Source organism: Larimichthys crocea, chromosome I (assembly GCF_000972845.2).
Source record: "Larimichthys crocea isolate SSNF chromosome I, L_crocea_2.0, whole genome shotgun sequence".
NCBI lineage: Eukaryota > Metazoa > Chordata > Actinopteri > Sciaenidae > Larimichthys > Larimichthys crocea.
This window is the reverse complement of record NC_040011.1, coordinates 26159799-26184436: the sequence shown is the minus strand read 5'-3', so window position 1 is coordinate 26184436 and position 24638 is coordinate 26159799. Positions and strand designations below refer to the sequence as shown.

The 24638-nt window shown below is 41.9% G+C and overlaps 1 protein-coding gene across 7 annotated transcripts in view; it reads left to right on the top strand.

Annotated features, from left to right (window-relative positions):
• pcdh19 (protocadherin 19) overlaps nt 1-24638 on the top strand; it is a 52713-nt gene that overhangs the window by 5645 nt on the left and 22430 nt on the right. For 2 of the 7 annotated variants that reach the window (XM_019260705.2, XM_010731997.3), the window contains exons 2-3: nt 271-598; nt 23074-23132. In XM_019260705.2, the coding sequence (XP_019116250.1) occupies nt 271-598; nt 23074-23132 (387 nt within the window). Of the gene's footprint in view, nt 1-252; nt 599-23073; nt 23133-24638 lie in introns of all 7 variants that reach the window. The other 5 variants (XM_019260717.2, XM_019260710.2, XM_010731996.3 and 2 more) reach the window with 3 other exon arrangements.

Below are 24638 nucleotides of genomic sequence, written 5' to 3'. Positions count from 1 at the left end.
GCATATTGCCTGCCTGTTTGTGACATGTCAATTGTTGAGCATGCAAATGCAAACAAACACAGGATGACAGCAACATTGCAAGCTGGGAGTGGGCATTCACTTAAGTGTGCTGTTCCACCCCTGGATATGGGCAATGAGGCTTTATCTGGAACCCATGGTCAAATAGTGCCCTAGCTGGCATGGCGGGCGAGCTTTTTGACTGTGTGGACAGGGGAGGGGAAGGCAGAACACTGCTTTATTGAGTCTGTTCAGTTTCTTCTACTTGCGCAGGGTGGCGGAGTACTCATATGGTAACCAGAAGAAGTCCAGCAAGAAGAAGAAGCTGAGCAAGAACGACATCCGCCTGGTGCCACGTGACGTCGAGGAAACAGACAAGATGAATGTGGTGAGTTGCTCATCTCTCACCTCCTCGCTCAACTACTTCGACTACCACCAGCAGAGCCTGCCGCTGGGCTGCAGGCGCTCCGAGAGCACCTTCCTCAACGTGGAGAACCAGAACTCACGCAATGCAGCTCCCAACCATGGCTATCAGCACCCGTTCACTGGGCAGGGCCACCAGCAACCAGACCTCATCATCAACGGCATGCCACTGCCAGAGGTGAGATACAATTTGCTGTGCACTGTCCTAAATCTTTGGCTGGGCTGCTTTGGGTGTTAGGGGTAGAAGAAAGAGGATGGTTTGGTTTTAAAATTGATTCCCATCACAAAGTGATGTTTCTGTAGCAGAGAGGAAACAGTCAGCCTTCCTTTTCCATTAATTATTATTGACAGGCCTGCTTGATCCTGCTGAATCTTAAGAATGAGATATAAAGATTCAATGCACCACTTTTCAACACATCTCAAGGTCTAGTGTTATTTCAAATTCCACCATAACACAGACTATAGTGTGAGTGAAATGTCTGTCTGTTATTGATTAAAAACTAAGCTATTTGAAATGGCATGCGTGACGTTATGTCAGTCGATCTGAGTGGAATCCTTCAAGGCATTTCAAAGGGCCCAGACACTGAAGCTGACCTGCGACTGAGAGCGCTTTGCCAAGCAGAATTTGGAGGCCTGACAAAGTGGATTATTTGGCCTCTCTCACACCACTTGTTTCCTTTTTTTTTTATTTGCGTGTGCTGAGCTACTGCAAAATGAACAGGAGTCTGAATATTGACCCAGCTCATCAGCTCCACCACACGTCATTTCAGGTGCTAGCAGAAAGAATAATCATTGCTTAAATGCTTTATCTGTCTGTTGTCCGTTTGGCTGCAGTGTTACCGCATGGCCGCTCTTCACAGCCAGCTATTGAATTACCCTGACATACCATGCATGACTCCAACAGAGCAGTGAAGGTCTGACTTGGAAGACTATTCAGGCTGACAGAGTGTATGCCAACCAGCTGATCTTTAGTTTATAGATTTTTGTATGTATGAACTGGTCTATTGGATTCTTTGGGCAGTCTCCCTCTTTTCTCTTCATGACCCACTTCTCCTTGATCCCATGGGAGAAAGGGACATTTATGTTTGTGTGTGTGACAGAGAAGATGTGCATCACTGTGTGTGTGTGTGTGTTTGTATAAGAATGTGTGTCATGCTCACTCCTATAGACAGCAGCAAATAAGCTCCAGCTCCATACACACATGCACGCACACGCTTTTTTGTAATTGATGACTCCAATCTCCATTTGACATTCAGTGAGAAAGAGGTGGGGTGTGGGGGTTGAGAGTGGGGGTCTTAAAACAAGAAACACAAGATGGATATTGATATATTGACTGGATGATCCAGAGAGATCTAGGCACCGATGGATTCTGAGGGGTCAATGAGACCTACTTACAGGCATGCTGATTTACTAGGGCCTGTCTGGTCTGGTTCTGACTGTGTGTCTGTGTGTGTGTTTGAATAACACAGGTAGAAAGAATGAGAAATGTTGTAGGGTGTTGTCTTGTGTTGTTATGCGGTCAGTGGAGGCAGAGGTGGGGGATTCAGTAGTTACACGCAGCGACCCGTATGCTGTGATTGTATTTGCTGGTAGGTAGTGCTATGCAGGTCAACACCACCCCTTTTCCCAGCCAAAAAAGTGGGTCTGGTTATAGAAAGAAAATCAACCAGCGTTGTGAGAAAGCTCCAGCATCCTGTCTCTGTGGCTTAACCATCCAATAAAAGCACATTTGCCGCAGGATTAGTCGAGCCTTTATTTGTTTCAGCTAATGAAAAAGTGGAGAGGGAGACGAATAGGGCCGGAGATTGATTCTGATGATTCCATATGCAAAGCTTAGAGTTGTCTTCATAGAGAGCAGATAGAGAGATAAGAAGGAAAGGAGTGAGCGGGGGTGAATGAGTCTTAGCGCCAGGTGTCTGAGCCACGACCACGTTTTCTCATTTTCTTAGAGGCGGTTGATTGGCTTGATAGAGGCTGGGCCTCTTTAGCATGCAGCTTCCATTGCTCTCCGCCTTGCACATGATGTTGACAAAACATCTCTTTGACCCGCTCTTTGCATATTTTCCCTGGACTGAGAAAAGAGAGAGTGTGTGTGTGTGTGTGTGTGTGTGTTTTTGAGAAACAGCGGTAGCGATAGCAAGCCTTACCCAGAGTAACCGTTATGACAGTCGTCATTGTTTTCTTTCCTCCCCATTGTGACATTTGGAAGAGACAGAGGCTCTACAGTATGTAGTAATGTTGCTCTTAAATAAAAAAATGTTTTCAGTATAATTACAATGCCATTTATAGCACAAACAAACAGCAGCGAAATGACTGATAATTGCTTTGTTACAATGAGCAAGCTTGGGCTTGAAACCACTTGACTCCACAAGTCCTCAACCCATATCCCATTGACTGGCTAGGACATACGAGTGGCTGCACTGTTGTGATTACTGAGGCTGCTTTGTCCCCCCAAAAATTGTTTTCATCCTGAGGGCAACCTCATAATTATCCATGATTCATTTATCCTCAGCGGAAGAGCTTTTTGTTTTTACACTAGGGCACAATGATGTCTCTGTGTTTGTTTATTTTCCAAACATGTAGATTAAAACCGGCATCAGAATGCGGATTCGAGGTCAGATTAGGTTCTCTAATGGAGGTAAAGAGGATATGAGCTTGCATTTGTAAACTGTTTTTGATCGATGCAAAGTTCTCCTCCATTGTTAGTTTATGTGGGGCACTGAACATCCCGCCTGTGTCAGAGCAGCTGTAGTCGAGCTTTTCCTGCTTCAGACAAAGCATGCTGGCGCACGCTCGCGCACACACACACACACACACACACACACATAAACACAGCAGGCTTGGCCAAGATAACAGTGACAGGTCTCCCCAAAGGCCTCGTACCTGCAATTGCATTGTGTATATTGTATTCTCCCTTGTGAGAACGTGTACCAGTATATACCTCCCTGAACATCGCTGTCCATTGTTTTGAAAAGCATCAGCTGTGAGATGTTTGTTAGACCTGCCTGTGGTAGCACTAATATGAATGCTCACAGGAGAATAGAGCTGTCTTCCATGGCTTAATTATAGTGAATCACTTGGTGGGGGAGACAATTATACAGTAAAGGAATGGCCTTTGGCTAGAATGTGTTTTTGAATTTGTAATGTGTACTAAGGCTTCTCACACCTGTGATTCCAGATAATGAGCATAGTGGGAAAATAAGTTATTTTTTTATTAGAAGTATTCAGGTAAGAGATTGCAGATTTTCTTTTACACAGATGATAAATGTGTCAGAAAAAAATCGTGATCAATGAATTAGAAATAAACGGGCTACACGGTGTAAGATCTTAACCGTTTGGTGAAAGGTGCGCCTCGCAAGTTTAGTTAATTTATAATCGATGCAATCATCCTCTAGATGTTCTCTGCACTGTTTTACCTTAAAGATACTGTCGCTACGTAAGTCTTAGTGGCACTGAATTGTTGGTTCAGGTTCTAACAAAAGCACAATATATGTACATTTTGTGTTTGTTTGTTCAGTTTTCACACTCAATAAAAGGGGCCTATATGAGAAAAAATTAAGATTGAAACAAAACAACGGACAAGATATCTCAGTGCACCGGTCTTGCTGCTTTTCCCTGTTAGTAAGAAAGATGTTTCGATTGATGTAGGAGAGACAACAGGGAGTGGTTCCAGGGAGGCTGCACATCCCTCGCTATCACTTCACATCAGGACAATATGCATGGGAGCATTCAAACGTGTCATATTGAGCATGCAAAGTAGATGTCATGCTGTCAGCACATGCTACACATCTGTTGAAACTGCCAATCTCCTCCCACACATATACTCATGAATACAGACGCACACACAATATTTCTTATGGAGTGTCACATTTGTTTGAAATATGGGCTGTGACATTATCATTTACAACATTATGACCAACTTGGAAATCTCAGAGAAGGAGGAATGAGTTCCATAATCCAACATTTCGATAATCGAACATTGTTGTGATTCTGCATCTAAAGTACTCTATTAATGTTGTTTTGGTATTACCATCGTTCCCTGGTGTTTAAGATCCGCAATAAATGTTTCTAGTAATATTTTCTTAATAGTTTCTATCTTTTATAGGACAGCTTGAGTGTTTTTTTTACATATTTAGTGCAAGTCATAGCTGTTTGTCTTCATTGTAGACAGTTTTACAGGATATAAAATACTTTATATTTTGATTTCACTGTAAAAAACCTTTTGACGGTCTTTTTTAGTCAAGTGCAGATTTGAAGTGGGATTTTACCCTTTTTTTTATCTTTTCAGATATCTGGCAGAATTAGGTTTTGTTTGCAAAAAGTAAAGAACGTCAGCCACTTGTTAAAAAGGTAACTGGGAGAGGACAACATTGAAATGAGAGAGGCATTAAGTAAACATGAAGAAAGTAAAGCTCAGTCTTGATTGATTTTAGCCTTACAGTGTCTGACTCACAACTTCATGTTCAATGCCATTTTGAAAAGAAGAGAAAAGTTCATTAAACTAATTCAAAACTATCCTCATTCGTGGTCTAGACATTTAGACGAACCATAGAATTACATAAATGAAAGTAACAAAAAAATAAAATCGCTCAGTCCTTTAAGTGTACAGGTACAAAGGCAGAGCTCCTCTTTTGATTTAAAAAAAGGTGACTGAGCAATCCCTTTTAATTATTCTAAATTCAGTTGACAGTACAAGACACTGAAGGACATGCAGTCAATGTTTTGTCAGAAAGCTTAAAGCTTTAAGTGACAAAAAAACAACAAGAAAACATCCAGATTCTCTGATGATGCAAAATGTATTCAACCCTGAACACTTTGTCAATCATGGTGGAACTGAAACAAAAAACAGATTCTGTGCAATAGGGGAAGGGATACATAATTGCTTGATCTTAAAAGACAGCGTTCTGTTATTTATTACTGATGTGTTGGAAGAGTTAGATGTGTTGCATTCTTTAGTCTTATTCTTTCAAAGGATTTGAGAAAAAAAAAAAAGAAGTGTTTCATCTCCAAAAGCTTAAGATGCGCACTGATTGAGTGGCAGATGAACCTGTTAATTATTTAGAGAGGTTATTTGTAAGGCAGAGACTTCAGAAATGCTCTGCTTTTCAAGTGTCAGTGTTTATAAGGTGAAATAAAGTCTTGTCTGTCAGAAATAAATTAACAGTGTGACAGTGATGTACTCGGTGCACTCTGATTACATTCCTCAGCTGGCTCCTCCCACCGTGTTTAACACACAAAGCTGGTGACGCTGTAGGGTGGTTTTGTGACATTACTCAACAAGATGGTTTTCACTTCATGCACAACCAGTGCTAGTTTTACACTTGGCTGGGTTTTTATAGCCTTGACCCCAACCCGCAACACCCAGTCACTGCATGTCATTCTGGATGTTGTGGAGGTACGATGGAATGACATAACGACCCCAGGCAGCCAGTCAGAAGCATCCAGGCCCGCCGGGTTGCCACCCTCTCGTCGGGATCAGAGCATCCAGCCAAAGAGCTTAAGAGTCAAAACACATAAGTGATGGCGTCTGATGTACACATGTCACTGTATGTGTCCTTAACCACATGTGACTGGTGAGGAGCAGACAGAGGGAGAAATACTGTAGAGAAATGGCAAGGCCTAGAAAAACAAGGAGAGACAGAAGGGAATAGGAGAGGGGAGGGAGAACTATTTATAGAATGCCTATGATTTTACTCAACCTGTATTGCTACTGCATGAAACATGTTATTTGTCTCTGTGAAATGTGGTATTGGGATAAGGAGATTTTATTGCACAAATCACATCGGGTTCTACAAAAAGCAATAATGTCACGTTTCTATTGTTAGTACAACATGCTTTTTTTCCCCGGAAAAAAACAAACAAGTATTAGGATTATTTAGATGTACCTGCATATCTGGAAAGTGGTATTAAGAAGGGATAGTTGTTTGGGAATAAGTTTTGAGTTTCACACTCACTCTATTTCCCTGAAATCTTGATAGTTGATACGATAAAATCATCAAATGTTCAAACTTGATAACATCAGCAAACTACATACGGCACAACAGACACTTTTAGGCTTTTATATTTCAGTAGACACACATAGGCACAGAGCTGCATCAAAGTAAAACCATATTGTAATGATCAACTTAACCATTCATCCATCTTTTGAGATAATTTGGCTTGGTTCAAGGCAACATCACTGAAAAGGAAAACGTATACTTTCAAATACATTAAAAGCACTCTGATCTGGAAAAAATGAACTTTCTTATAAACCTATTAAACATCAAATGAAGGGATTTGTTGTGTGGAGCCAAAGCTAGGCACATAATGCCATTAACTGTCCAACAATTTATGTTAAAAGATTTTTTTTTGTGGACGTGTAACTAAATGCAAAAATAGCTAGTAGGCAGTAGACTTCTAGGCTGATGGTTCCTCACGTAAATGAGAGACGGTTAAATGGAGTGAAGGAAATGGACATAGTGATGATGTTTATCGTTGGGGAAGGGGACATCATTACGCACCTTGTTAAGCCCTGCAAGCAATGCTGCGTGGACGTAATTACCCATTTAAATGAGTTTCCTGCGGCGTTATTTTTTTTATTTTCAAATTAAACTCTGACACAAATATGCCGCATTCTGTTTTCTTTCATGGAAATACATGGACTCTCGAATCCCAAAATAGAGGCAGTTAACATGTGCAAATCTAAAACCATGAAAACAGATTTTCTAAGACATTTTTCAATGATCATATATAAAAAAATAAAAAATAAAGCCAATAGACTTCTATGAATGACGATAGAAGGCTCCAGGATCTCTCTTTGATCCAGATTTTGCAAACTTACATCGACTTACATATTTAAAAACACAAACCAACCAAGAGTAAAATCTGTTTGCTTCGGAAGCTCACAGTACTAGTTGATCTGTATCCTGTGTGTATCAAGAAGAATGTGCCCACCTCTGTCCCTAACGCTTAAAAATATTAAAAACAATACGTATTGGCACATGCACGTTCAGAAAACATTGACACTCTTTCAATATAGCTATCCCTCCTTGCATAAGAGTAACAAGGGATTTGTCTTTAGGGAAATTATATTTTTCTTTTTAGATCTGTTGTGAAACAACTAAATCTGAATGTGTTTCACCAAGTAAACAAAGTGCGAAAAAAACAGTCATTACTAGAGAGTAATGACTGTTAGGGTTTGAGTGGGCCAAAAACTAATTTCATCCAAATGTGCCGAAAAGGTATTAATTGAGGTCCATGGATATTAGTAAAAAAAAAAATCCACTATCCTGTCTAAGCTAAACTGCAGTTTACCACACTTGTTGCCGCATTGTTAAGTGAGTTCCCAGGGCTTTCTCCTGAGAGCTGATGCTATGTTTTTTGAATGACAGGGAAATGGGGGAAGGGCCTCTGTGAAACATAATAACAATACTCACTGTGAACGGAAACTTTTCCAAGCAGCCAGCTCTGACACCAGGGAAGAATGACCTTTCCAAGTGTCCTGTTTTTTGCCTAAAACAAAGGGAAAGCAGGAGGATGTTAGTTAGCATTTTCCCCCATCAGATTAAATGTCAGCTACTGCATGCATAATTGCATAAAAAAGAGGATGACTTGAAGAGAACCAATTTGCCGGTGGATAGATGATTCTTGAGTTTAGTTATTTACTGCATTGCAGATATTGTCACGGTACTTTCAGCGTTGTCTGCTTACACTTTACGGTCTTTATTTTTGTCACATCTGTATGGTAGCACTGCACCTGGCTTTACAAGAATTGCGAGATTGAGTAAAACTTAATTCAGCTGTAAACAAAAGTGTGTTTGTATCCCTTTGTCAAATCTACCTTTTTATAGAACTTAAAGAAGGCAGTGCAGACAAAAGGGAGCGAACGTCATTGTATTACACACACAAATGCTGCATTATACCTTTGTTTTGTTTGCTCCAGTGGTGGAGCAGCCTTTCCTGTTTTTCCCCCTCCTTTCATTTCAGCAAATTCATATAACGCTTTTGTTTCTAGACATAAACCTGGATGCACATTAGGGAGCGCATGTATGGGATGTTTGATGAGCACTGAGGCTGTTGGCAGGCGAGCCACTATAGCAGCAATATCAGCCGCCTCAGAGGCATGCAGCAGTATGGCTAGAGGAGCAGCAGGGTAGCGTAATTGTGCATTGTTCATCCACAGAACAGAGGCAAAGCATGTAATGAGCTGTAGCATTTTCACCAAGCCAGCCTAATGGGCTATGACCGAGTGTAGGCCTCTCAGAGCCCTCATGTTCCCTTTGCCCTGTGTGGCCAGTGTCTTGGGCCTCTTCTTTTCTTTTCTCCCATTCTCACCCCTTTTCTCTGCCCGATCAGCGTCAACCAATTCTTCACCCCTGTTATCCCCCTTCTTTATCTCCGCTCCCCCACTCATTGTCCCCCTGTCTGAGGAGATGGTGGGACCCCTAATGTGTTCAGTGTGTGGCTGCTTTTCTCATTCATGATGTCTGTAAAGCTCCGAGCAGTCAGTCTGATTCAGGCTGACATAAATCAGAATAGCTCATTGATGGAGCGTCGTATGCAGTGTGATTACATTAAAAACCCAAACACAGCATACAAATAAAAGTTCAGGTGGAGAATTTGCTGATGTTAGGTGTCAGGGATTTGTTGTTAGAAGTCGGCTCATTTTTCTATCAAAGACTGTTTTGCATTTTGATTATCTAGTTTTCCTGAAAGCAATTCAGGTGGGCCTGTTTCGCTCAGGTTTGTTTTCCTGGGATTAGGTCTTTTCAGAAAAAGCCCATGCCTGTTATTTACGCCCATATCTAGTTTCCAGGGAGGCGGGAAACCATTTCTTTGCTCGAGTGATACCAGGTCAAGTTGGAAAGACAAGAATGTGTGCCAGGGAATAGATTAGATATCTACTCTGGGCTGAGCTCAGAGGATGAAAACACTACTAATGATAATAGTTATGATTGCCTTGCAAGGGAATTGATAACGACTTCACCCGCCTCTTTGTGCTCTCTTATAGCATCAGAAAACAATATTCAGGGTTCAGTCAGTGTCTGGCTTTGGAGCACAATGAGACCTCAGTTTTGAGTTTCCCCTCACGTCCACCGTTTGACATACCACAGCATAGGCGGCCAAGTTAATGAATGAAAAGCACTTGGCCTCTGTCAGACTGCTCCGAGTGCAGTACTTTCTCCAGTAACCTCCCTAGTTCAAGATTACTCTCCTATACCTGTTCTCTATTTGAGAGCTGTTCCCAGTTCAGTCTTATGGGAATCTCGTGAGAAGGAAGGCTACACTATACTTGTTAAAGAGAATACTGCATGTAATCTTTGTGCCTTAATAATAGCAATGGTTGGCTTTTTTGTTGAGGAGCACGGCAGGAAGGCAACTATGGAGCTGAGTTCAAGTGCCCTTATCTACTTCAAGGGTTGTTACATCAAAGCAGACTGTAAGGACTGTTAAAGCATCAGTACTGGACTGATATCTGTCCATTAAATCTTAAAATGTTTCACCAGTAGCAATGACACATTTTTTACTGGTTGCTTTTTTTTGTAATTTAAACAATTTAAGCTGTGCTGCACTTCAAATGTTTTTTTTGTTTTTTTTTACCTTTGGTTAAAAAACTGTTGCAAAAATGTATTTTTTCCTAGAAAAAAAATGTAAATTTCAAAATCTAGTCTTTCCTCTTTTTTTTCTTTCAGTTTGCTTCATCAGGCCAAAATTTTGTTGGTCCTAAATTCTAATGTGTAGTTGGCCCCTTTTTTGTTAATGTGTAATAGGACAGCAGACAAAATACCAAGGGTGGTGGGGGAGTACAGACATAGGAGTGGCGTTCTGACTTTTCATTTGTGTGCTACCCAGTAATGATTATTTTGGCCTCTAAGCCCCAGATTTAGCCTTGTTTTGCTGTGGGAAGCAGCATCAGTGGGGACAGAGCATCCTTGCCCTGGTTGAGGAGCTTGTCTGTGGCTAAGCTGGTTGGCAACGAGAAGCAGGTACACAGGACAGAAGAGTATAGTCACAGGAGATCAGCTGGGAATTGAAAGGGAGGAGAAAGACGAATATTTAGTTTAGGTGAGCATGGGTCGAATTTCACTCCCGCATTGCTCACGTTTGTTTGGCTGTTGGCTGAATGAGAGCATCTTCTAAATATAGACCATCGTGTTCCTTGTTAGTGGGGTTGGTAACAAGCCAGTCACCAGCTTGCATGAGCAACTGCAGAAAGCTGACTTTTGGTTTAATTTGGAGGACTAGCTATAATCCAGACTAAATCCCTTAAATCTGAACCCCCCTCCCCTCGCCACTGCTGGATTACGGGAGTGTCTTTAAAAGGATAAGGACCTGCTTATCACTGCTTCCCTCAACACTTGTTTGGGACTTCGGATGTGGGGGAGGACAGTTTATCGTCACCCAATGTGACCAGTGTGGATATGAGTCATAGAGATTAGGCATCTGACGATGGAGATCAGTGATAATCACAATTTACAGTTTTTAAACCCTCTCAGTCAAAGCCATATGGATCTTTGCATATGCCTCCACTCACGCCCCCAAAGTTTTTCATCAGAAGGTTAGATGAATAAAGCAGCTAAATCAGATGTCCAGCAGTGTTTTATGAGCGCAGTACTGGTCGCCTTTAATTATTTTCACACAGACATTTATTTTGTGTTTGACACAATTACTTCGGCCTTTGTTGTGGGAAAGAATGTGGACAAAATAATTTCTCACAGATAAACTGAACACATCTATGATGACAGAAACTTACAAACTGACAATAATTTACAGAATTTCCATGCTTCCACTTCTCTTCAGCCAGTGCCACTGGTGCTGATGCTGAATCACTTACAATTAAAGCATCACACCAATGTTAAGCAATAGTTTTGCATTTTGTTGCTTTGCTGTTGTCACCATGCGATTGCAAACTGACTCTTTTTCACCACTCCTCCTGGTCAAGATATAGTCTGGCACATAAAACCCCAACCTGTCGTTTTTACAGTTTAGGGTTTGTACAGATTAAACAAACCAGATACAACGTGGACATCAGTTAGCTTTAGAGGTACTGATGGCTTTTTTTTTGCTATCTGTTCATCCTGTTTCAAGTCTTAATACAAAGCTAAGTTAATCGCCTCCTGGCTCAGTGGTAAAACAAACTTTTTCTAGACAGCATTTTTTTTTTCTAAAGCAAGCAAAAATATGCAAAACACCCATCTGATAAGCAGCTATTGCACAGTTCAGGTGATGATCGAAAAAAAAAATTAAAACCCAAAAGAACAGGCCTAGTATCTAAGGGTTTGTGCTACCAGTTTAGGGCTGTTTGTATCACTCCCTGCTAATGAAGTGTTGTTGGGAGTTGTGGGGGGTGTCAGTATTGCAACAGGGAATAGAGACCAATCTAGCACACATAGGCATAAGTGTTGTTTGAGATGCTATATTTGAGTGTTCGTCTGTTGCTTATCTCATCGGGGCGTGATAGCGGCAAGGTGAGGGAGTGAAGAGAATTCCTTGTGGATCCAGACTGTGAACCCTGAGCTCTCAGCTTAGGAGCAGCCTGGGAGTCACATAGAGAGTCAAGCCACATGGGGGGAGCGTAGAAATAGAAGTACCTTTGTGTGCTAGTTCTTGTTTACCTGAGTGTCAACATTTTTGACTCTGCTCATTAACCTGTGCATCTGGGTAAAGCAATACATCTCTCGCTCGCTCGCTCACTCACACACTTACAATTAATAATGATAACTATAGGTGAGCTTTCAACTCAAGCTAATGAACAGTTGCAACAACATGGTGACCAGGGGAGGGATATCACACCTCAAAGGCAGCAAATCGATTTCAGCTGATACCCGTTCACAGATACACCCCGTGGCACTTTCCTCAAATCTAATCACGGATCCATTTAAACTACGTTAGCTGGGAGTCTACTCACCATTAAAATGGGTTTTCAATTTCTATTATTTTGAGAGCATTGGTTAAAAATGAACCAAGTGCAGAGGCAAAGTAACAACCATACGTCTTCCATTTCTGAAGGATGGAAAGAGAGAAGAGTCTTCGTGTTCATCTGAGCTCTCTCTTCCCTCTTGTCGCTCCCCCTCTCTCCCTATTACCCATGCAGCCAGCATCCTCTCTAAATTGTTTTGCATGACCTTTGCTACAGTAGCTCTAATTATTACCATCACACAGGCCCTGTAAGGCACACAGCTAATTATACTGGATTTATCTGAAGGGACATTGGTGCCATTCTTCATAGGCATGTCTTGGCTACCATCAGTGCGGGTGATCTAAACCCAGAATAAGGTTAATTTGGGTAATACAGTAATAGTAATTAGAGTCAAAATAATTACAAGCATAGTTGTAATAACAATGAAGACCAGGTTATTAGTAATAGGGATCCGAATGAAGTCAAACAACGGTGTTACGAATTTGCAATACCTTATATAACTGAGAAAAACGGCAATACCTAAAAAGAGTGGGGGTGAGAGGTGCTGTGCAATATGCATAATGACATTATTACTGAGCCAGATTGTTGCTGTTTACTTCCCATTTCTCTGAATTGATGTTTGACAGTGGCAGTGAGAAGATATATTTTCAAAAGCGTCGTAGGATAACCCGTTAGTGTAGGTACCAGGACCTCTAGTCATTGCATCTCATAAAGAGTTGTTACTAGAGGAAGCGATATTTTTCAAAGCTCCAACATGAATGGAAAGGGGCAGTTGAAGCCGTCTTTTGGCTGGCGGGCAACTCATGTAATGAGCCTAAGAGGGTTCCAATTATTCCACTTGCGATCAAAAAGGAGAAGGAGATTACTTCTCTTGCCTCTTTTTTCTTTGACATTTTACACAGTAACATCTTTTGATAGGGGCTGAGGGAGAGAGGGGGAAAAAAAAAAAGGTTGCCAGTGAGCGCCTGATAATCTTGTACAGGCTCCAGCAGAACAGTCCTTTCTGTCTAGAAAAGACAAAGCAATGCCTTTGCAGCTCACACATTGTTTTCTTGATTTTTTTTTTAGATGTTTTGTGTAATAAAACTACTTTTCCCAGTGCATGGTACATTAGTTTTCTCTCAGAGTATGTCACCTGTACAAGACAGAAAGGAGGCTTTCATATGACCGCAGGCTTTGGCTACAGCAGACTTCATGGCTGATCGCTGCCATATTTTTCCACAGAGCTATTGTAGATTGTGAGGAAGCATGTTGGGTGCTCACTCACTCACTGCAGTTGTTTTCCTCCTCTGCTTAACAGCGTAAGTCATGTTGCACGGAATACAGTGGGGACTTGAATTATTCGATTGTGTACAGATTTTTTCCCTCTCCTTTTCATTTATTAAATTCCCAGATTACAAGTAAAAACACATTAGATGCCTGGCGGTAACTAAAAGGATTTCTCTGCTATAGGATATCAAACTATATCAGCCTAGGAGAAATGAAAAAAAGAAAAAAACAAAAGACAAATAATGTTATGTACCACTGCACTGAGACAAAGAGAACTCCGATCTGCATCATCACAGATAAACATCCACCCTTAAGATATGTTCTTGGTAGATAACAGCTTAGTGTGTGCGTGTTTGCAACAAGCGCGCACGCACACACTCACACGGACACACAAGTGCACAGAGCTTTGATAAGAACAGAAAATTACTACATGTTGTTTATATTGGGGGAACAAAAGGATTCAAGGTATTCATTTCAAGAAATCAAACTGTGGAAAGGTCGATGCAGGGTCTAAGATGCATTTCAATAGGGTAGATTTGACTTCATAATATAGGCATAATTAGGGAGTAACAAGATATCTGCTTGAGTTGGTGTATGTGTGTGTGGTGTGTGTGCGCCTGAGGTCTGGGAATACAGTACATTCCCCTGTGGATCCACTGCAAGGGGTAGGAGGCAGAGATCCACCGTCTGTTGCTGTTTTCCATGACCCCGTATATCCCCCCGCAGTGAAAAACGATGTTTGCCCCCAAAGACGGCCCTAATACAAATTAAATTAAATGAAGTCAGAGCGACTAATCCCTGTGTGTTTCAGCTGCTGAAACAGCCCCCCCCTCCCTCACGAATGAGTGGGTCAAGCCCACTGCATCTGGCCCCCTCTCTACTGGCCCTGCTCTCAAGCTGCTAGGTTCCCAGTCCCTGATGGAGCCGACAGCAGGCCCCACTTCGAATTTCTTCCCCCACTGCGACTGCATGTGTGTGTGTGACGCATGAGCATGGGAGTTTCACTGTAAAACTGTGTTGTGTTTTTTTTTGTGACTCACACTGCATTTATTCCATTTTGCTTGTTTTGCCTTTGTGCCTGCATGTGTGCGTTTTCTTCAAGAAAGATATATTTTTGTTTGAGATTGGCTTACACATTTTCACACATTTCTTGGTCTGGATTTTTTTTGTTTTTTTTTGTAAATTTGCAGTTTAATGTAGAATATAGAGGATTCATACGTTCACAACTCTCAGACAGTGCACTAAGTGGCACTGTAATGGAAAACAAACAGTAGCATCAGACCCCATAGTGATGTTGATGTTGTTTTGTTCTGCCTGTGCCCTGAAGGCAGCCTGTCACAGTCCTGTTAACAAGCTGGATTTACAGATGCAGTGGTGATGTGCAAGCAGCTAATACTCTGCTGTCAATCCTGGTGCTGACAGCTGCCTAGAAAGACCATCCCAAATATTAGCAGCAGATGTGTTTCACATTGAAGCACGAGCTAACAGGATCAAAAAGCTAACTAGGCTTCACTGATAGGCGTAGCTTTGTTTTGACGCAACCTAAAAGATCTCATATGCCCATCTGTTTAATAAAAAGCCCCATTTTATGATACTTACTTGGCATCAAGCCCAAACGTCCACTCTCTGATTTGAGCATCGGCTCTGATTTGCGAGACAAAGTGCATCAACCCGAGTTTTAGCAGCTGGTGTACACAGATACTATGTTTTCAGGGGGTTGTGGGTTAGGGTGGGTGTTTTTTTGATGAGCTGGAGACTAGAGTACATGTTTGTGTGTGTGTGTGTGTGTGTGTGTGTGCAATGCGGATCTGAACACCTGCACACATGCCCTTTGAAAAGCTCCATCACCCCTCCATCCAGCTCAACACGCAGTGTAAACATGGTTTGTTTGAGCGAGTGGCCTGGGGTAGTTGGATTAATGAGCACTGATGAAGTTCCACTTGTATCCTGGGTGCTGCCTCCCTATTTGCTGGAGTGGCTGTGATGTGGTAGTGTGTCTGGAGGCGGTGACTCATTCCCTTTACCCAGTGTCAGATTAAGGCATGTCAATAAACAGACCCACTCAATCCATCTCCGAGTGACTGCATCCGCTCACAGAGCCTCCCAGTCTGTAATGAGCTGCTGCAAATCTCCATCCAACTAAAATGTCTGGAAAGATGCCTTGTCACAGTGAGCGAGAGGAAAAGAGAGACGGTGGGAGAAAGGGAGACAGACAGGGAGACTACAGCAGCACCGATGTGACTGGCAGCCATCGTTAAGCTGCTAAGAGGAAAATGTACTGAGCCATGCTCCACCATGTTGTCGAGTGCAAGTTGATCGGCTCTCCTTGCAGATTCACAGATTCTCATTTCTGGCGTCCTCGTGTGTATCCAGCTAATCAAAAATTGATTCTTAGTTTATCAATTTCAAAAGTGACTCGAAGTTATGCTGTTTATTTAGTCACGGCTCTCATGTAAGTATATAAGGGGAACGTGTTTACATAATCTGCAGTGTTTCTGAATGTTTATATTTAAGTCCCATCTCAGGGGAGGTGTGAGAAACCTTTGGGAATTCCTTATACGCTCATTTAGCATGCCCTCCCCTCCCCGCTCAACACTGGCTAATATAGGGCACAACTGAAAAGAGGAAATGCTATCTAGTAATTCTCTCAAGATGAAATGACTCCTAAATACATATGTTTGTAGTTGCTCGTTCCCAGGAGGCACAGAAACCACAAAGTCTACCTGGATTAGATGTTTCCTTCAGCATTTCCGAGTGATCAAAAAAAGTCACCACCTAACACTCTCATGTGGCGCCATACACACATTAACGGATTTTTGGATGAGAGGAGTGTGAAAACTTTTTTAGTCTGACATCCAAATTAAAGAAAATCCCTCAAGACTTGCCTAAAGGGGAAGTTCCTGCTATTTGAGTTTGATTAGGCCCTACAGGCTTTAAGACAAGTAAGCCGATTTCTTTGAGGAAACAGTGTAGACACCAAAGTCTTTTTCGTCCCTCCCCCGTTTTTACTATGTAAAAACCATGAATCATAATCTTATTGAGTTACTCTGTCTTTCTTTCTGAGTTAGAGGCAGAATAGGTTTGAAAACGCATGCAGGCCTGTACGCTGAACAGGTGTTAAATGAAATTCTATCCAGTCTTGTGTGTCTGGTGGCGCTGCACACCTCTATTCATTCAAAGTGAATACTATAACTCCATCTGAAAGGATTAAAAGCACCAGCCGTGTCTCTTAAGACAAAGACAAAACGAAAACACAGACCCCGGAACCCACACAGCCACCAACAGTTTGAAACATGTTGGTCCGGGGCAGTGATTCCCTGGTAAGACAACAGCTCCGACTTAAGCCTCTTTAGCGTCAGTCGACTCCACTGGAATGCAGACGTCTGCAAAGGGGGCCTATTATTTAAAATCTTTTCATCATGCTGAAAGGGAGGGAAATAGCTTTGACGTTGAGAAGTTCATGAATAATGAATGTTGTTTCTATCAATGTATGTATAATTAATCACATCTCTACTAACTGGACTTCTGTGGAGCCTGTAGGCCTGAGTGACATGGAGACTGGTCTGGACTATTGTCTCTGTTTCAGAATAAAAGACAGCCGCACAATGTGCAGTTTCCTATGTGGGGGGTGATACACAGGTGGAGCAAGTAATAGCCTTAGTGCTTGGGTCTTTTTCCTGACTTCATGAGAGCAGGAGGTGATTGTTTTGGCCGGAATGAGCAAATATTTGTTCAATTTCACACGGAAAGGCAAGGAAAATGAGGAGGAAATGCAAGCAGGAAGTGGTGTTGTGTTTACGTATCTGTTTCATTGTGTTTCACAGAGGCTGTTATTTAGTTTGCTCAAACAATACTCAATACTTAGCACATGTGGTCAAGGACACAACTGACCTTTTAATAGCATTTAATTCACTCTTTTTTCTTTTTTTTTCTTTTTTTCTTTTTTTTTGTCCGGTTACACAGACCACCGAAACGTACAAGCTAGAGGTACAGCAGAGCCAGGAAGCTTTTTAAAAACCTTTTCTCCACAGAATCACTCACTTTCATAACATGATTGATTCCCAGATGGGCTACTGGGTTTGGGGTGAATTGATGGGTGATGAAGTGAAATGATGCAGAGAATGTGGCAGGTTATTTGTCACACGTGTACCCTTCTGTCACAATTGATTGTGTATAATTTGAGTTTGCAAGGGAGCCAGTTGATATTAAATGGTAACAACTCTCTGTATTCACCACAGCGCACCCCCCCTCCCCCCCTTCAGCAGGCAGAAATAGAAAATGTAATCTCATCCACAACCATGGCTGTGCCTCAGGCACTCTTTCACCCTTTTTAACGTTGATCCTCCCTTAGGGGCCCTGCCCTCTATAAAGGAAGAGGGAAATCTATAATCTAGCAGATGGCAGAGGATCTATGGGAAATTCTATAATCGGGAAGATGGTGGTGATGATGGTCATAGGGGTAGAGGGCAGAGAGGTAGTGGTGGAGGGTTAGCTCAAGGGCCAAAGAGAATTTATTCCTTTTCAAGTTGTGAACAAAATATGAACCCAGTCTATGCAGGTGCCTTGGTGGTCTGTGTCTTCGTCATGGGTGTCACACAGACTTGAGTGTGAGCTCCCTAGTGGTGGCGCACCCAGAGGCGTTGTGGTCGTGCGCCAGCTCTGCCCTGCAAGTCAGGGATTGTTGGAGCAGTGCTTTTGTAGGGAAGCGGAAAGAGAGAGTCTGTGTGTGCAAGAATATGAATGTGCAAGAGGCTCAAAGTGAAGCATTTCCTTTCACAGTCACAGTGTATAGAATGAGAAAGTCACCTGCAGACACACTCACACACTCCTCTGCATCCTCTCTGCAAAATTACATGAGGCGAATACATGCATCTGTAAACAGGCACTTTGGGACACCAACCATCCTTCATCCGGTGTTTTCCCTCTAATTTCCTCCTCTCTATATTTTTTTTTTGTACCCATCACTACTCATTTAACTTTACCACAACCAAACCTAGCTGGATAATAAAGCCTTTTATTTTCTAATTGGAGCTGGCTTGCCCCGTAAACCCCCTGGATCTCTTTCTCCTCATCTCTTCCTTTAGCAATGGGATATCAATAACAAGGCACATTATGTGTTACATTTCCTTCCGGGACTGAGGGGAGTCCGTGAGCATGCTGTAGCAACAATAAACGAAGACTGAGGCACAACCTCAGACTGCTCAAACACAGTATGAAGCAGCAAAATTTGATCTGACAGTTTTAATTGATTTTGTCTAGTCTGTTGTTCTGTATGTTTAAACTGTGCATTTGAGTGTGACAGTAAGAGCATTTTGTGTCCACAACAAGTATGGCTGGATGTTTTATGTCAGTTAAATTGATGACATTAAAGGTTGCATCCATGACGGACATGAAACACTCACTTCTGTAATCAATTTTTCTTCTTTTAGATGTTTACTTTTTTTTTTTCCAGACACAGTCTTTTACAACCCAGCCCCACCCTGCTTAAATGCCTTCTGTTTTTAAGCCGTTTAAATAGATACAATTTATCTTGAATGTTAAGTTTGCTTAAAAGATTGACCGTATGCATTTGTGCTTAAGCAAGGTTTAATCTTGTAATTTAATAAGCGGTAATTAGTCCAGATAAAGATATAGTCTGGCAAAGATTGCCTAACAAAATTGCAGTATTCTTGTGTCAGCTTGTTTTTTTTATCTTTAAATAAATTATATATATATATATATATATATATTATATATATATCTTATTATATAATAATATATTATAATAATTATATATATATAAGACACAAATGTTGATGGCATCATCTCATGCATCCCTTTTTCCAAATGACATGGTATTAATGCATGTTGCTCCATTTGTTCATACTTTTATAGCTTGCTAAATGTTATATTGTGCTGTATCAGCCTCGATAATACATACAGTAGGGCAGCTGTGTGACATTTTTTTCTCTCTTTTTCTCCCCTATCTCTGTGACATCTGCTGAACTTGTCGGGTGTTTACTGGTGTAACAACTGGTGTCTTCACTCCCCCACCCTTCCTCTCCACTCTGGTGCTCCCCATGCCCCCACACAATGAATACACTTGCATCCAGACTACAGAACCAATTGTCACGCTGGGAGGAAGGCAAATCAAATCTTACGGCAGCAACTAGGCGAGGAGATTGCTTTTTCCTCTCAGTGGCAGAGAAGCAAGCCCATCGTCCCTCTGCCTCAGGTTTTACAGGAGAGAAAGAAGCAAAGGGTGAAAAGGGGAAAGCTTCTGGGCTGCAGCAGCTGGACCGCAAGTCTCCCGCAGGTCAAGTCTCCCCCATTTCCTCCCATCTTCACCCTCTCTCGCTCTCTCTTTCTATTCACTCTCTTTCCACTCCCCTCCCCGTTCATCCTGACACTACCTATCAGTCACCCTGCGACACTGGGGACTACATTCCTCCCTCCAGTCCTCCAGATGAAACGGAACAATAATTATGGGGATAGAGTGGCTCTGGCCGCCAAACTGGGGCCGCTCAGATCACAACAACACATTGTCCAACCTGATTAAGGAGCCATTTGTGGCGTCCTTGCTGTAGTTAAGCAGTCCTCATCCTCTTGCCTGAAACTTGACCTCTCAGCAAGATCTATTGACATGTCCTCCAATTTGAGGTCGGTCAGAAATGTGGGGGCAGACATTACATTTCTTTACAGGAAGCCTGAGCTAATGCTTCCGATTCTTCCTCAGAATAGGAACTCCAGAGTGACTCATCAATGCCCAAGGTTATGCCCTCACATGTTGAGTGTTTGTTTATTTTCACTGACAATTTGATGAATAGAGGAAATGTGGTTATCTCCACTGAATCCTTTGATTAATGTGCAGCTGCTTTGTTGAAGATGAGCTACAGAGGAAGAGTCCACTTCGGTTGTACGTACTACACATTTAAGAGAGCTCCATGTAAAATCCCTGAGAGTGAATTGCATTATGGAAAGTACAGTTCCATTTCTGGACTGGAACAGCTTGAGAGCAGGGACATACTGCCTTACTCTCCAGGCTGTACTCACACAGAACCTGCCATCCAAACCAATTACACACTGCAGCCAGAGTGACATTCATAAGAAATTTTCTATCTTGTCTTTTTAAATGAAGTTTTCCCCTTGTTACTCATGCCTTGCATTTTCATTAGTCTCTCACTTGATGCGCAGCCACTGTAGAAGACGAGGCAGTTTAATTTGTGTTCACTGTGGCCAAAGTGCAGCACAGGTGGAACACAAAACATACGCATATACAGTATGTTGGCTATAGCACAGAAACATTATTGATCTATAATAGCAATCTATATGTCTTTTGAGGAAGAGATATTATTCTGTGATAAAACGCCACATATATGTTTGTGAAATGAGGCATAGTTTCGGAATGAATTAAATAATGTGATAATCTGTAATTAATGAGTAATCTGTGTTGCAGTATGTTGCCACTGCTGTTACCTTTGATATTTAATGGAGTCAAGCTGAACGGGAACAAAAAGAGTCAGGGGCAATACATGAGAACAAACATGGTACGCTCCAAATTAAAGGCTAATAATAAAATGTTAATTAAATTCCTTTTCATGAATCATCTTCTCTATAGTAATGAGTTAAAGTTTAATTAGGGGTAAATGCTAAAAAGCAGACGGAATGATGCTAACCTTCAGCGCAAACACATTGCATCATAATTTAGCAAACTCCATTCAGAGGCGTGCCCTTACCTTGTTTCTTATCATTTTCCTGCAAAAATAATTAGCAGTACAAGAGGTGAGATGGCAAACAACAGCTTATCTCCTAATAATTGAAGGTAGACCTATGCGCTGTGGAGAATACTGAAAGATAACTACACGTCTCACATATACAAGTTCCTTGAAGTTTACAGCTACTAAAGGAGACAGACAAATAGCAGTGTCAGCATCAGTCAGATAATAATGCCGCACAGCATGTTTGTTGTCTTTGGAGCCATGAGAAAATGGCATCAATACCTAAAGAGTCTAAACAAACAAGGACTTGTATTTGGTAGCATTATCAAGCTCTTACATTTTTCATAGAATGCAAACAGGTCATGAAAGCTATTTGCCAGAGGTAAACACCACACGCTTGCCTGCTGTGATCTGCCAGCGTCACTTTTATTTTTTTATGTGTGTATTTATTTATTTATTCCAAAATCTAAGATCTAAAAAGACTGAGACTAATGTCTGACATTTATTCTGCTCCCCACATCCTCGCTGCTCAGACTCTGTGGCACTGTGGTTTTACTTCCACGCAAACGCTGAAAAAAGTTCAAAATGTTCAACCTCATCTATTAAGGTGTTCGCACAGTCGCACACTGAGTTTTAATCTAAATCTGTTTGGTGACCATGTATGACAGCGGTGCAGGGCCACTGCTACCTCACCAGCAGGCCTGTGTCAAATATGTAGCTCACTTGATAATCAGCAATTGTGCTCCAGTGCCTGCATTAACCTTTCTTATCATAGGGGTGACTTTTTTTTTTTTCTTCAGGGCTTTGATACCGGCACTGTAGACTTCCCTCGGAAGTCAGCCATTGACGCGCAGCTTTTTATCTGGATACAGTATCTGCACCATGGAATTTTAAGTGAAGTCTCTGCTTTCTGTCTGCAGAAAAACACCTGCATGTTATCAAAGTTTGTCGTATCCTGGCTGTTCACAGGACTGGGAAAGTCCTTTGAGAGGCTTTGATACCCTTTTGCCCTCTGACATCTTACCTAGTGTGAGTTGATGCTTGGCAGACGCAGGAGGGCTACCTGCTCAGTATACATTAACTCCTCTGCCCATGTGCTCTTACTTATCCGACATTCTCCTTGCTAAATAAATGTAAAAATAAAAGAAGAATGTAGGATGCCTTTGAACTGTGTTCTCTAATGTGGGTCAGAGATCTATCGTATGCATATTCTGAAAGCCTTTTCATCTGCAATTGCAGAGTTAAGATTCCCCTGGTACACTCTTAATTTCATCTACTTCTCTTGCAGTTATTTATTTAATATTTCTACATTAATGTCTTCTCAAACATGGGAAAAGTGAGGAGTTCAGAGAAGAAAAAAGGGAAACTTTTCTTCTCCTTCTCTGTCTGCATGATAGTCTGTCCGCCCTAATGACTCCATTTTAAAGACAGTGGGCTGACCAGCAGTGGAGGGAGGGAGCAAGGGAGTGAGAGCGAGCGGGGAGGGTGAAGAGGAGAAGAGAGGCTGCGCTCACTGCAGCACTCTCCTCAGTTCTCAACTCGCAGTCAGCCTCTCTGTGTGTGTGCTTTGAAAGAGAATAGGATTCAGCCCTTTGAAAGCCGAGGCTGCTCACCGGGGCCTTTGTGTAAAATAACATTTCTACTGAAAGCCAATTACTGGTAACATTATTTTGGTTGCTTCCATTATTAAAAGTACCTCTCTCTGTTGCCCCCCATCATCCCTCAACCACAACCCCCCACCCCTTACATCCACCCCCCCCTTCCACCCTCTGCATCGTTCTCTTACAGACGGAGAATTATTCCATTGACTCCAGTTATGTGAACAGCAGAGCCCACCTCATTAAAAGGTATGTCTTGATTAGGAATTGTTACCAGCACCTCGTTACCATTGTTATCTGTAATTGTTTTATCTAATGAGTTCACAGCTACTGTTGCAGCAGTTTGCAAGTGTTCCTGCATGTTTTTCATTCTGTATAATTGCAATGGGAGGATAAGATTTGGGGATAAATAGAATTACTCCATAATGCGTTTAGTAGACACTTGTTGAAATGAGCCACAAACTCATACTTTCAGGATATTAGATTACACAGCAGAATCAGCAAGTAATGATTTTCATATTTACAGATAACCTTATTACTCTGTAATTTGACTCACTGACAACACTCATGGTTATGGCTTAAAACAACCACAGTTTCACGAATAGTCAACAATTATGTTCTTTCTTTTTTTTTTCTTGGGTGCAATAAATGTTTTCATTGTGCTTTGTATTTCAGTTCACCTGTACCAGGATATTAGATAGGGTTTGCAGGAATGCAGGGTTGAGTTGGGTTGGGGGGGGGGGGGTTCATATAATAATTCCCTCAAGCCACTGAGGTTTTTGTCACCAGGCTCACTTCGAAACACTACAATTGTCCCTTTTTACCTGCAGCTACGGAACATTCCAGGCTTTCTTTTGTTTGAGGCCATACCAGCCTTTTGAAAAGCCATTATGGCAATTTCCCCCCAAAAGATTCCCTGCATTAATGTAAACAAAGAGCATTCAAGTGTGGGCCTCTGCAGCACACTACAAAGAAATCCCCTCAGGAGCCAGTGAGCCTATGGTCTGGGACAGGTGCAATTACAGTGATAACATCAGAGAGCCAGCATTACCTGCAGTCCTCTCTCCCAGGCTGGAGAATGTGGGGCTCAGGCTGGGAAATGCAGCTACCTTGCACTGTCCTTCACTTCCTCTACTTTTCTTATTCTTTCACACATTTGTTTATGCCCATTTTCTCCCCTATCTATTCTTTTGTCGACTTCCTCCTTTCTCCCTTTATATGAACTCATTCATATAGTTTTCTCTCTCTCTCTCTCTTTCTTTCTCTCTCCTGCAAGAACACATGTTCATATATTCACCCCTATTTAGTGTTGTTTGTAAAGCAGAATTTGTTCCAGTGGGATGGAAATCAAATGAAGGGAAATCACGCTGTTACTGTGCAGCTGTTGATTGTGCCCCTCCACCCCACCCTCTTTATTGACTGTGAGCCCCAAACAAGACAGATGCTCAGTTTGTATGCTTCCAGCGTTTCCTACATCCATCTTCCTTCCAGGAATGCCTGATTACTGCAGTATTTGTTTGATTGTAGTGAGTGAGTGCCTCCTGTTTGTTCAATGTGATGTCCTTGAAGTCAGTGCATCCATCCAAAATGTCCCTGTCTGAAACACCCCATAGCTGCCATGCTATCTGCGAAGTTGAAAAATGTCCACTTAATCCAGAAAGGCTCTCAACAGATTTAAACTACCTTTTTATGTTGTGGTTACTGCAAGTGTGGAAGCTAGTGCTGGAGGTTTTGTTTGTCGCAAAAGTGTAGTAT